The 14,251-nt window shown below is 38.6% G+C and overlaps 1 protein-coding gene across 3 annotated transcripts in view; it reads left to right on the plus strand.

Annotated features, from left to right (window-relative positions):
• LOC150090073 (nicolin-1-like) overlaps positions 1–14,251 on the plus strand; it is a 68,078-nt gene that overhangs the window by 21,293 nt on the left and 32,534 nt on the right. For all 3 annotated transcript variants that reach the window (XM_090368957.1, XM_090368958.1, XM_090368956.1), the window contains exons 4-6: positions 457–563; positions 6,786–6,899; positions 12,058–12,135. In XM_090368957.1, the coding sequence (XP_090225083.1) occupies positions 457–563; positions 6,786–6,899; positions 12,058–12,135 (299 nt within the window). The remainder of the gene's footprint in view (positions 1–456; positions 564–6,785; positions 6,900–12,057; positions 12,136–14,251) is intronic.

The raw sequence follows: 14,251 nt of genomic DNA on the forward strand, positions 1-14,251 counted from the left end.
GGAAGGTTAGGACGTTTGTCAGGAGGGTACTGTGTTATTAAAGCTTTCCTGTCGGCAGAAAAGTAAAAATACATGAAAGAAGTGTCTAAAATTCAGGGGAGGGTAGATGCAACTGCATTTTCCTTTTCCTGACTTCTGTGTTCATTGACCGTCACATTTTTCTTGTAATCATTGGAGAGAATATTGCTCTGCTATAATGAAAGTAATGAATTAAGTACACGCACGTGGGTACGCGGAGAACAATTCTCCGTTCATTTTCTGTTACCTTAGATACATCTCTAAGATAAGCATTCCGTTAAAGAAAATCATCTTATCAAACCCTTGAAATATCGTACCCTGGCCACGAAGTTGTCTAATAAATCACAGACTTATTTTTTAAAAAAAGATTAATTATAATCTAATGTTGTGTTCTACTGCATGTCATTTTCTAACCTTCTCAACCTTTGGCTCTACCAGATCGGGAGGCCATTCCTTGGGAAATATGTATTCGTCGTCAGTCCCTCATGCCAGACCCCCATTGTGAGCAAGGCAGTCAAGATCTCGTTTCTATAAAAGAAAAACAGGTTTGAATTTTTTTTCTTGCTTTTTTTGTATTTTACTTCATATTAATGAAATTACAATGAAATATGCGACTTAGCTTTTTTTCTCTTTCATTTTCTTTATTTCTGATTACTCAGAATCTAACTTGGTCTGATAATTGCAACAGTCATACCCAGTTTGCCTGAATTTCTGCTAGTGGTGATAATAAATACAAACAAATGTAAATGAATACTCGAATTGCGTTTTGGAGTGAACTTACCAACAGGCCTCTTCTAGGCTTTAAATAATAATAATAATAAATAAACCATTGGCAGGAGCTGGATGCGGCCTCTTTGGTAAGTAGATGTAAGGAGTTCTAAACGCTGAAAGTTCAAACCTACAGTACGATATTCCTGAAATTTGAATTTTAAAAATAATACAATGCAAAAGTAAAGTAAAACTTTAACCAAGTTTTGTTACTTCACAGGAGGTAGACTGGAAAGATGGCATCTCAGTCAGGGTTCAAAGAATGTTTAATGCAGTAGCGGCTGCTGGTGATTTTAACTGACAATGACCAAATAATTTTTTTCTTTTTCTTTTTTTGGTTAGAACATCACTTTTCTACAATAATAAATCAGGTAGAGGTCACTTAATCATTTAATTTTAATTGTATCATCCGACGACAGCGACAAAAAGATTTTACTATTATTATTTTAATAAATAATTCATAAAATAATAAAATAATTAATAAATAATTGTCACTGTTTAAAGAAGCACTGTAGAATCATCTAGACAAGATGTTCAGTTATAGTTCAGACGCAGCATGGGTTTGTTAAGGGGAAGTCTTGTCTAACCAATTTGATTGGATGCTATGGTGTGGTCACAAAGGAACTGGATGCAAAGAATAATTTTGATATCATATACTTGGATCTTAGGAAGGCTTTTGATACTGTTGCACATGGAAGGCTGCTGCACAAATTGGAGCAGTATGGCAATTAAGGGCAAATTGCTGCTGTGGATAAAGGGATGGTTGAGTGGGAGACGGCTGAGTGTGGTAATAAATGGACACTGCTCTACGTGGACTGATGTTATTAGTGGAGTCCCTCAGAGTTCGGTGCTGGGCCCATTGTTGTTTTGTATGTTACTGCAACAGGATCTAGAAAAGTTGGTCAGTTGGGCTGAGGAGTGGCAACTGAAGTTTAACATTGACAAATGCAAAGTACTGCATATGAGTAAAAGTAACCCAGAGAAATGTACCAACTGTATGGTACTACACTCAGGACAGTGGAGAATGACTGTTTGTTATTTGGTTTTTAGGAGCATTAGCAACTAAGGCCATATTGCTCCGGGGTATGTGGTGGTCACGGTCTCGAACCCCGGTCTAATCAAGAAGCGTGTGCTACGCACTGCTGCTCCTGTCCACCTGGCTACGGAGGCGCCCAGTGGAGAATGAAAATGACCTGGGGGTAATTGTGCAGTCAGATATGAACTTTTCTGATCAGTGCAGACAAGCTGCAAGAGTAGCTCATGGAGTCTTGCCAATGATAAATAGTAACTTTGCTAGCGGGGGTGGTGATTTTCCCCTTGTATAAGGCAATGGTCAGGCCACACGTTGAGTACTGCGTACATGTCTGTAGGCCTCATTTTAGGAAGGATGTAGAACTGCTAGAACGAGTACAGAGAAGGGCAACGAAATTGGTGAATGGGACAAAGGGTTGCTGTTACTAAGAAAAGCTTAAGGTCTGCAAATTGCAGCGTCTGGAGACTAGGCACCTGCGAGGTGATCTGATTGAGGTGTATAAGGCCTCGAATGGATTGATCAAGCTCAATATTGATAGGATTTTTCCTCTCAAGCTCAATGCTGATAGGATTCTTCGACAACTTAAATAAGTTTAAGGCAGAACTAGACTAGCATTTGGAGTGAATGGATGGGTGAAATGGGAAAGGTTTTTTTTTTTTTTTTTTGACTGATGCTATATAAGTTTGCTTTCTTGCATCATTTACCTCTGCTAATTCTAACGCTAAATTATCAAATTCATTGTGAATGAATACTAACAAAAGCACTGAAGACTAGAAACTAGAACCGGTCTTGTTGTGGTAGATTTATTCGTCCTTCGAATGAATGAAGAGAATTCAGATACGTCGCCATGCGCACGTGTGGCTCCTCCGTAGCCAGGTGGGCAGGAGCAGCAGTGTGTAGCACACGCTTCTTGATTAGACCGGGGTTCGAGCCCGTGACCACCAAATACGGAGGATGCGGAAAGGTCAGGGAATTATCACCGCATATCCCCGGAGCAATATGGCCTTATTTGCTAATGCTCTTAAAAACCAAATAACAAATAAACAGTGGACGTGTGGGTTATTTGTTATATATAAACTGTGAGAGCCAGTTTTAGGGTGGCGTGTCGATTTTAGCTGTTCACTCACGAATATGACCACATTATATAAAATTAATCATTAATAGCATCGGTTGTTAATATATGTCCACGAATCAGTAATAAACGAAATAAATATAAATCAGTAATAAATACAAAAAAGACATTTACTTTAATTTATTATTATTATTTATTATTTATTTTTTTTTTCAATTCTTATTGTGGCAGTGCCATAGTTCAGGTAGACTGTATAGCCGACCGCCACTGGTTTAATGTACGCATTAAACATTATTTAAATACAAAACTTTTCTTTTAAAAAATAAAACATATTATTACTAATATTCTAATTATTTATCATACCAGCGGCAGAGTAGATATCGGAGATATAATGAATGTAACTTCTATTTTTTTATCCGTTTATAATATTTATTCGTATTATCCGTTTATAATATTTATAAAATTTTATAAATAATATAAACGGAAAATTATATCAAATAATAATAATATTATTATTATTACATAATAGTAGAGAGCTACCATACATTATTTCTTAGGTTTCTGAGGCTGAAATGTCAGTTAGTAAATTCAAAATAATAAAAGACTACAAAAGAAATTCTGTGTGGCAAACCAGATTAAATGAAAACTATAATTTTTTTCATAAAAAAATGTGAACAATTAAAGCTTTGTCTGGCAATTGTTGGCTATACCCTCAGGGGCTCACATCTGGTGAGTATGGGCTTGGCACACCTAGGGTCCTTAGCTGGATATCATCATTTTTCTCTTTCTTGGTGATTCCTTTCTACTTCTGAACACATTCTTTCTCTCTCTCTCTCTCTCTCAATTTTTTTTTTTTTTTTTTTTGGCTGGTGCAGCAAAAGACTCAAGGTTTCCTTGCACCTTCTGAATAATAATAATAATAATAATAATAATAATAATAATAATAATAATAATAATAATAATAGGAAAATAAACAACCAAATTTTCGATGAGGACCAAAGAGCCTTCTACAGGAAACTGGGTGAACATGAGAAAGCAGGAAACGGACCACCCGAGAAGAAGACGATCGAAGAGTTCTGGGGAAATATCTGGAGCAGTGAAGTAAGACATAACAGCAGAGTACTCTGGATAGAAGTAGAACGGAAGAAAACGAAGGACATACAAGAGATGAGAGAGTGGGAGATCCGAGAAGAAGAAGTAAAACAGTCGATCAGGAACATCCACAACTGGCGAACCCCGGGAAATGATAACATCCACAACTACTGGTACAAGAAGCTCATCTGCACACACAAGCACCTAGCAGAGCAGTTCACTCGAATGATAAGGCACCCGGAGACAATCCCAAAGTTTCTCACTGAAGGAGTCACATATCTGAAGCCTAAAGATGAAGATACAAGAAACCCAGTGAAATACAGGCCAATCACACGCCTCCCAACGATATACATGATCCTGACCAGCTGCATAACTAAGAAGATATCAGACCACTTAGAGAGTCAGAACATAATGGCCGAACAGCAGAAAGGATGCAAGCAGAGGAGCAAAGGATGCAAGCGGAGGAGCAAAGGATGCAAGGAGCAATTAACCATAGATGCCGCAGTTATGTAGCAAGCCTTCAAGAAGCACCGCAACCTATACACGGCCTACATCGATTACCACAAGGCCTTCGACTCCGTACCTCATAGCTGGCTAATAGAGACCCTGAAGATCTACAAAGTCGATCCGATAGTGAGAAACTTCCTAGGAGCAACAATGGCGAAATGGAGTACCACCATTAAGGTCGAGAACATCACAACCAGGCCAATCTCCATTAGAAAAGGAATCTTTCAGGGAGATGCTCTGAGCCCACTATGGTTCTGTCTAGCACTCAATCCGCTATCCACCATGCTCAACGGCAGCAAGTATGGATATAACCTCAAAGAAGGAAGAAAGAACCTGTACACCCTCACCCACCTGATGTACATGGATGATATCAAGTTCTACGCGGCAACCGAGAAGCAACTCCAGCAACTACACCGGATCACCGAAGAATTCAGCAAGGACATCAGGGTGGAATTTGGTCTAGAAAAATGCAAGACCCACACACTGCACCAGGGAAAATTACTTGGCCGAAACTTCCAGCTGCAGACCTACAAATACCTAGGGATGGTGCAGGTGAAACAGTTAGAGCACAAGGAAATCAAGAAGTGCCTGACCAAAAAATATCATCAGAGATTCAGAAGCCTGCTGAAAGCAAAATTGAACGGAGGGAACACAGTTAAAGCCATAAACACCTATGCAGCTCCAGTACTAACATACACATTCGGGATCATAGATTGGACTAACACCGAACTAGAAGATATCATGCAAAAGACAAGGACAATGATGACCAAGAGTCGCCAACATCACCCGAAGTCAGCAGTGGAGAGAATAACAATACCTCGGAAAGAAGGAGGAAGGGGCCTGATAGACCTGATAGAACAACAGAAAACAGCGATAGTTAACTTGAAGGATTACTTCGAGAACAACACAGCACCACTCCACCAGGCCATAAGGAAGGTAGATAAGTGGTATACCCCACTCAACCTAATCGAAGAAACCCTTCCCGCTCAGACAGTAAAAGAAACGAAGTTAGAAAGATGGGCAAAGAAGACACTCCATGGCAGACATTACAACCTCCATCAAGATCATATCGACACCATTGCTTCCAATGCATGGCTCACAAGCGGGACGCTCTTCCCCGAGACTGAATGATTCATGCTGGCCATCCAAGACCAGGTAATCAACACCAGAAACTATAGAAAATACATCGCAAAGGAGCCCGGAATATCAGATGACACATGTTAACGATGCCACCTGGCCTCAGAAACGATCCAACACATCACCGCGGGGTGCAAGGTGATCACCCAGACTGCGTACACTCATAGACACGACCAGGTAGCTAGAATAATACATCAGAAGCTAGCGAGGAAATACCAGTTGACCAAAGGAAGTGTACCATACTACAAGTACGAATCCCCAGCAGTACTAGAGACCCGAACCCACAAGCTGTACTGGGACCGCGCCATATTAACGGATAAGACCATCCCGCACAACAGACCGGACGTAACCCTTGTGGACAAGATGGAAAAGGCTACCTATGTGATTGACATAGCGGTGCCGAACACTAGCAATGTCCAGAAAACCCATGAGGAAAAAATTAGGAGGTACACGAACCTGAGACATGAGATCAAGGAGATGTGGCATATGCAAGAAGTATCAACCATCCCAATCGTCGTGTCAACCACTGGTATGGTACCAAAGACTTTACATAGCAGCCTAGCAGCAATAGGTCTCCCAGAGAACACCAAAAGGAACTCCAGAAAGTCACAATCCTGAACACCTGTAGGATAGTCAGAGATTTCCTCGACCGACAGTAACACCAGACATTACAACCACCCTGTGTACATGGTAGCAGTACCCATCACGGAGTGCAATCCCCCAATCAGAGAGAAATAATATAAGAGCAACAACAATAATAATAATAATATCCTGTTTCGCACGAAAAAACGGTTCCTTCCCCTTTTTTAATATGCACTCAGCCGTGGCCATCTGGTGGTGTGTCTACATTTGGTGTATACATTTATTTACTGTATTTATATACAATATTTGTTTATTTATGTACACCGTCCTCCAACATGCTTCGAAAATGGAGGGTGTAAGAAGCAAGACAGAGTTTCGTGTTAGGGGAAGGAAACTGGGTTAGCTTTTATTAAAAAAATAAATAAATAAATAGATAAAAACATGGGGAGGAAGAGAGGACCAGTGAGGTTGCATTCTTCTGGGCTCGTGCCAAAAATCGAAAGTGAAAATTTTTTAGATACTGTAATTGCTAATTCACGCGAAGGCCTTATTAGCATTTCATTTGTTTCATTACAGAGTCGACTGGCGTGGCTAAGAATAGTGGCTTTTCGATTGATTTTACGCCAACCATCTCCTCAGTGGAGAAAATTCGGTATCGAAGATTTACATCTGTTCCGAGAAACTCCAACAGTAAGTTTGTATTTTATATGTAATAATTAAATAATTCTATTAATAAATTATAAACTGTAATAAAAATATAATGAACTATAAGAAGAAACTAAAAATAAACAAAAAGAAGAAACTAAAAATAAACAAAAAGAAGAAACTAAAAATAAACAAAAAGAAGAAACTAAAAAAAAAACAAAAAAAAAACATTTTCTCGATTAATTGTAATTCTTGATTTACATACTAGATGGCAGCATAGTTGTGTGGTAGCAAAACAAACCGAAAATAAAGAGTTCAGTAGGTAACTCTATTACCTAATAGTAGATGGCAGCACTTCCACACATAAAAAAAAAAAAGAATATACAGTATTACGTTTATGAAACGTTGACAGATCTAAAATAATGATGATGATGATAATGGCGAATAATAAACCGCAATCATGACTCATCATACATAATCTTACAAGTTGGACGGGTTTCAAAATAGCTCAATAAAAACTAAATAAATTCCGTTTTATACATTAGAAAGGTGCCAAAAGTCTATTTTATTCCTTTTTCTTTTCACTAAGGATGCGGAAGTGGCTACTTGATGAACGTGATTTACACCTACAAGTATTGTGATTGCAACATTTGCCGCAAAACGTTGTTTTTAAGCATTTCAGAAAACAGAAGTCAAAATTTAAATGGATAAGTTTAAGTAACCGTAAAATAATGCAAGTATAACTTATTAGTTGCACATTGAGAGTTAAAAAACTTTGGGACTCTAGAACATAATGTTTTGCAGACACCCCCCCTCTCTCTCCAGCTGTTCTATAGCCTTTAATAATCTTAAATATTGCAAAAAAATTTACTCTGCTAACGAGGTGTGTGTGTGTGTGCATGTGTGTTAAGCGCCAGAGCAACTTAAGACTGAGACGTCTGTATATTGCATCTGTAATTACATGTATCCTTCGATCGGTTTGCTGTTTGATGGATGAAAAACTCAAGTAGGCGTGCTTGATGCGATCCAGCCTTCTATTATTCCCTCGAAATTTTAAATTTGAGCTAACTGGCTCTTGTCTCACCTAAGAGGAATAACAGACCTTCCTCGTTCATTTTACTGAACTGTTTCATCTCTTTATATACCTCAGTCAGATTTCCCAATACACATCTAGTTGTCAGATTTTGCAGTCCACACCTTCTAAGCTGTCCTTCATATGTGCATCGAGTTTCTGTGATCGCTAATCTGGTTGCCTGTATTTGAACTCTCAGAACTTCTATTTTTTATAGTCTTTTTACTGTGTATTTATGTCTGTTACAAGTGCATGCTCACAGAGCAATATTCATGTTGTTGTGCGGACTGAGAAACTCCGAAATAACTCAATGAAAATCTTGCATCCTTCTCTTGAGATCCTAACAAGAGCTCTGAAAGAAGCTCTGACTGTAGAAAACCTTTAAGGCTTTCTACAGTCTCTCTCCATCCCATACAATCACACTAGACGTAAATGCATAGTGTGGCTTTAGACTTTCATCAATTTTAGGCTTGGATGACGACACAGAATAGTCTAAGTAAACTTGGAATATTCCAACACATGTCCAGAAGCACCAATTTCGTGATTTGGACAACGTTTGGTGTGTGTGTGTGTGTGTGTGTGTGTGTGTGTGTGTGTGTGTGTGTGTGTGTGTGTGTGTGTGTGTGTGTGTGTGTGTGTGTGTGTGCTACACACAAAATGTTGTTTAAACATTGCGAAAGCGATTCCTAAAATAAAAAAGTAGATATTTTCTACAAGGTAGTGTTTATTTGATACGAATTCGTCAGTTGTGCTCTGCTAGTTATCATATAAATCCCTGAAATAAATTAATTAAAATATTTTTATTATTATTATTATTTATCTCACACTTTTTCTTTTCTCTTTTTGGATTCCGCCTATTCACTCTTGTGCATTCAGTCTTTTGCTGAAACCATTGATTGGGACTACCCGTGGGTAGCGGATTTAGTCTACTAAAGACAGTACTTTGTACATAGTGTTATAGTCCGTTTCCTTGAGGCGAAGGCTTGAGGCCTTCCTGGTGATTGTTGCTTCCCAGTAGCAGAGTGTCCAGAACAACACTCACACGCAATACAAACATAGCACTACACTCATTTCTGGCCATTGTACAGTTTTGTATATCATCACAGATTAACAAGGCAGAGTTGAACTAACGTTTAGGGGGCCGCCCTGCATAAGACACAACACATGTCCATACATATCATATAAATCCTTATTAACTCACAATTCTAATTAAGGTAGTTGAAGTCTGTTGCAAACAGTCTTCAACTACCATTATAACAGTGTTGTTTTAATAGTCTGCAAACAAGTTGCAAACTATTATAACAATAGCCAGACCGAATTCCTGTCGAACATTTTGTAGACCGAAGTCTTATTTGACTGTAGGTATGAATACTCAGTTATCGATTATGGGCTCCAGAAAATCCTTGACTACCCAGAAAACACTTTTGTCCTCTTCCAAAGTAACTATGTGTTATATATTTGTTTTGAAGAACACTTATCAAGCAGGTGGTAGATGACTTTCATCAACCGGTGAAATACCACCACTTTGCTTATTGGAGGCTTGAAGTGGTGAAACCCATGTTTAGTCTCTAGAGCAAAGTTTCCGGCATCCCCCTCCCCCCATACTTCTCCTTCAACCCATGCACGGTACTAAGTACTATAGGTTTTGATGCCTTTCGTGTTTGGGGGTTTCATAAAAAAAAAAAAAAAAAAACCGTCGAACATGTTCTCTGACTGGCACTATGACTTCAAAGCTTCAATCAATCCGTAGTCATTCCAATGCTTCAAGAACTTTTCTGTGTGTAAATATTTCAGTTTCATTCACAAAAATAGAAATTAGACTTTGCGATCACTCTCTGAGTGTGTATTCTCAATAACTCTTGTGTTTACAGTCCGTTATAGACTAAATATTCGGTACGTGTGGAGAAATCCTGAGATATTTTGACGAGGTTATTTCGATCTGCAACCTTGAAAGATGATTGACGTAGTCTCCATCATTTGCCATGTTGAAAGAAGTACCAATTAGACTCCATTAGTTCTACTTTGAAAACCTTTCTTTTTCCTTAATACGAGTCATATACCTAACAGCAAATAAGCGCAGCTCAGTGGAAAAAGAGTTTTTGTAATTTTATGCCATATTGTAGCCGAGTTAGTCGGTCTCGGGTAAGGCGTGAATGATTTTTCCATCCGGAAGCTCTGGTTCCTTCTGTTCTTATACAAGGAAAGGCCAAAAGTTTTCGAAAAGCAAAAAAAAAAAAAAAAAACCTGCTTGGAATCGGAAATCCTGCACGTAGAGTATGGCGGCCATTTTTTTTTTTTTTTTTTCTTGGTCCGTTATATTTTTGAGGCTGACGTCTTCTACCAAGAAAGCTTTCCTTATCTGCCTTCTATTTTTATGTAATGATATGGAAGTTGTAGTGGATCAATCAGAGTAAATTCGAACCTACGCTTCTTGTTTGAATCTAATCGATACCACCAAATGTACCCAATTTTGGTACCCATTATCTTGTAAACTCTTTTGGTCCTTTGTGGATGTATCGAAGTATAAAAAGAATATTTACTTATTTATTATAAAACAGACGCAAAGGAATAAACAAATTAAAATTATCACGTTGAATGTCCGGTTGCTAAGAGGCTAATCACTTTGAGGAAACGAGAAAGGAAGGGAGAACACGGAAGAGTCGAAAAGGATGTACAGTCATATTCGAGAACACTCAAAATGAAAATAGAAAGTCTAAGTAAATGTTGCATGGGAAGAGAAATTATTTCTTCTCAATAAAAAAAATAATTTCTATCAAAAGCTGAAATGATGACGATGCTCTTATAAATGCTTCAATAAATCCTCTTATAAATGCTTTAACGTGCAATGTATAAATTCCACGCCTGCACGTTACAAGAATTTGACTGGTTTGGCCTTCCACACCATGTGGAAAAAGGTTTCGGTTCAAATCCTGTCAAGACTGGACCATGCAAGACTTACCGGGGAAACCCCGGTGGGCAGGAAGCCAGTGTGATTTTCAATATTACACTCTGACCTTCGATATTCTATTTGTTTTCCCCGGTACGAATTTTTGACCAGTCCGCCTCTGGACTGGAGTAATTTCACAATGTGACCAAACTGGGCAACTCGGGAGGGAGTTGTACAGTTTCTGCCCCCGGAAACTCGGATTTTCATCCAGCAAAATTGGCAAAAGCCATCGAATCACGCAGCAGACACCATACGCTGACGTCTCATAACCTTCGTTGCTTCGGCACAAAAAAGAGTGGTTTATTACTCAAATTTACATAATTTGGAACTTTTTTGTTCTATAGCTTTTTCTATAGCTTTCTTTGGTCGGAAACTTTGACTGTTGACTGCTCTTTTCTCTCGCTTTGAAAGGTACTTCCGACGCTAATACAAAGAAAGCAAGAATACGATGAGCTGCTCCATTGTTAGGAGTTAGCAGAATGGGCTTATCTTTCGTTTTTTTTTTTTTTTTTTTTGTTTCCTTGCGAACAAGTTTAAGTAGCGCACTCCTGGACTGACGTTATATGATTCCCATCATGGGCTAGGGGGAAGATCTAAAAAGAACTATGATCCCCTTCTCCCTTTTCAGCTAGCTAAGGGACGCTTTGAATATAAACAAGCTTCTTACCCTTTCAAGGATCCTTTGTTTGGAGAAAACAAAACGGAAAGTCATTCCTATTTTTGCTTACGGTGATTATTACAATGGCACTAATGGTTATTCATCATCCACATTCTTTGATAATTATGTTTGCCATCACCGAACAGCTTCCAGCACTTAATGGTAATTCTGGCGCCTTCCAGCTAGAAGTAAATTACAGTTTCAAAGCTACAGAATGAATAGCTTGATAAGCAAACCATTTATTGATATACTCGAACCCAGAAAGATGAAGAAATTAAGGTCGTAAGTTTTGTTTTTTTAATATACAGTAAAACATAATAATGGGATCTTATGTCCCCAATGGACACTGACTTGCTTCGGTAATTATAGTTAATTGAAACAAGTGTACTTAAATGAACTTAGAATTTTCTTAGAACTTGTATATCCAATTCTCCATATGTATAACTAGCGAATTTAGGTGTTAATAATTATTATAAGATATTTACATGTGAAAACTAATAAATGCATCGAAATTTGACCTCTGCAGGACCAGACACTTAGAGTATCCATTCCCAGACTCTTTTTCTCGGAAAAATATACTCCTTCAGATGAAAAGAAAGCTCAGGTAAAACGTTTTCTTTTTTGTAGTTAAGAATAATTTGAGAAATATTTTTAATTAAGTATAATTATCTCATATAGTGCGTTAGGAAAACTGCGCATAGTCATGATATAGAAGGACACTGGTGGATGACTGTGGCAAGAATAAACAACGCTGCTCATTTAGGGCCGCATTGTAGCCAAAACTAGCTGGTAAATTCGGGACGTCACTTCCCAATGAACATATGGATGTGTGTTCGAGAGGAAACCGGACTATTAACAGAGTGTAATGTATAATTTTATTCAACTGTCACAATAGCATGTGTGGTCGCACGTCAATTCTCATTGTACACCGGAATCATGATATCAAATACAGTGGGACATCGATATGGGCTGCAATTGCTTCGACATCCTACTTGCCCCATATCTTCTCTCAAACCGCTTGATTACAAGCAACTGTTTTTGCACGCTCTGGTCTAATAAAGGCTGGTAATCGAGGGCCCATTCGTTTGCCTCTGTGCGGTTTTACGTATTTCGGATCACCGAGCAGAAAACACATTGCGTCAGCTCCATCGATCATCGTAAATTCCCCGGTGCGTGCCAGTTCGGAGTTGGCTGTTAGTTACCCGACGAAATAGCCATGCCAGGCGGGCCACCCCGCATTCACGCAGCTGAGGCGTTCAACAAGAAGGCCCCAACACTATAATATTAGATCAGAGAGTGCCATCACGTTCTAATTTAATAATATAGTTCTAGCATGGGAAGCCAAGGAGTTGTCTATAGTTACGACAATCTGGACATAACGTTCTCGCGTCGGTGAATAGGACTGTGATGGCCCGCGATCTCTTTCACCTTAATCCTCCTGGACTTTGTTCCTCTGAGAAAATTTAAAGGAATTAGTGTGCCGCATGTCACCATGTATGTTGCTACTTGTGCAGACCTCACAATCTAGTAATTAAATTTTTTATTGTGTCCTTATCCATGTTTTGTATTTTTGTCCATTTTTGTATTATTATGTGCCTTGTCCTTGAACGTGTGCATAGATGTACTGAATATGATATCACGAATAGGGCAAACTGATTCTGTTCACAGCAAGGCCTTGCAGAGCAGTGCTGTTTATTCCCTTCGCAATAATATTCCACCGGGTGTCATCAATTAACGATCATGAGCTCGGCTTTCTTAATGTCCAGTATATTACATGTCCAGTATATTACATTATCCAGTATATGACATTATCCAGGACATTATCCTTAATGTCCAGTATATTACATTATCAAATCGTATAGCATATTGTATTAAAAGTAATGTGAATCCCTCTGATTACAGGAAAATGTGTGCATAAAAATATTTGCATATTTTGCAAAATATACAAATATTTTGGCCTATAAATATGATCAACGGTTATCTCGGAATTCATAACGATGTACGCCGAAGAACGAGAAAATGGTTAACAGAGTTAAGCGCAATGATAGGACCTCTCCTGGGACAAAGACCTTACGTTCTTGCCTCATTTTAATGCCACTCGAAAAAACATATGCTGCTATATGGGCAGTGAAACAGGAGATCTCCAACTTCCATAACCTATCTTATCACTAACTATATTCTCCGTTGCATAACCTCAATTCCATTGTATGCCTCGACGATATGGTCCTCGGCACCTCCATCTTACCCAACCAGGTTCCTATCCCTGGAATACTGGATTATAAAATGGCTAAATAAGGTCGCATGCCTACCACCTAGACCTATCATTGCTAGACCGTCAGATCGTAATAGAACTCATACCAGTGCACTGCCATTCAGATCCAAGCTGCGCAGCATGACCTCCCTGGATAACATGTTTCCATTTAATTCAATGGAAATATTTAACAGGTTATCCATTGACTGTCAGAAACTCTGCAAGGACAAAACGTGCAGATCTGCCCCTCTGGCAGATATGTATGTCCTGGTCAAACTGTAGGTGACATAACTTCTTGAATGCTATATTATCCACTTATTGTTGTATTTATGTATCTACGATTATGTATTTATGTAATCAGATGCTGTTTTAGGCCATGTATTGTATCAATTCATTTGAGTACTCTGTATATAGATTGTAAATAGTATGGCAATATTTATTTATTCATTATCATCATGTAACCCGTGTA

Source organism: Mastigoproctus giganteus, chromosome 2 (assembly GCF_048544385.1).
Source record: "Mastigoproctus giganteus isolate SK-2022 chromosome 2, ASM4854438v1, whole genome shotgun sequence".
NCBI classification, from domain to species: domain Eukaryota; kingdom Metazoa; phylum Arthropoda; class Arachnida; order Uropygi; family Thelyphonidae; genus Mastigoproctus; species Mastigoproctus giganteus.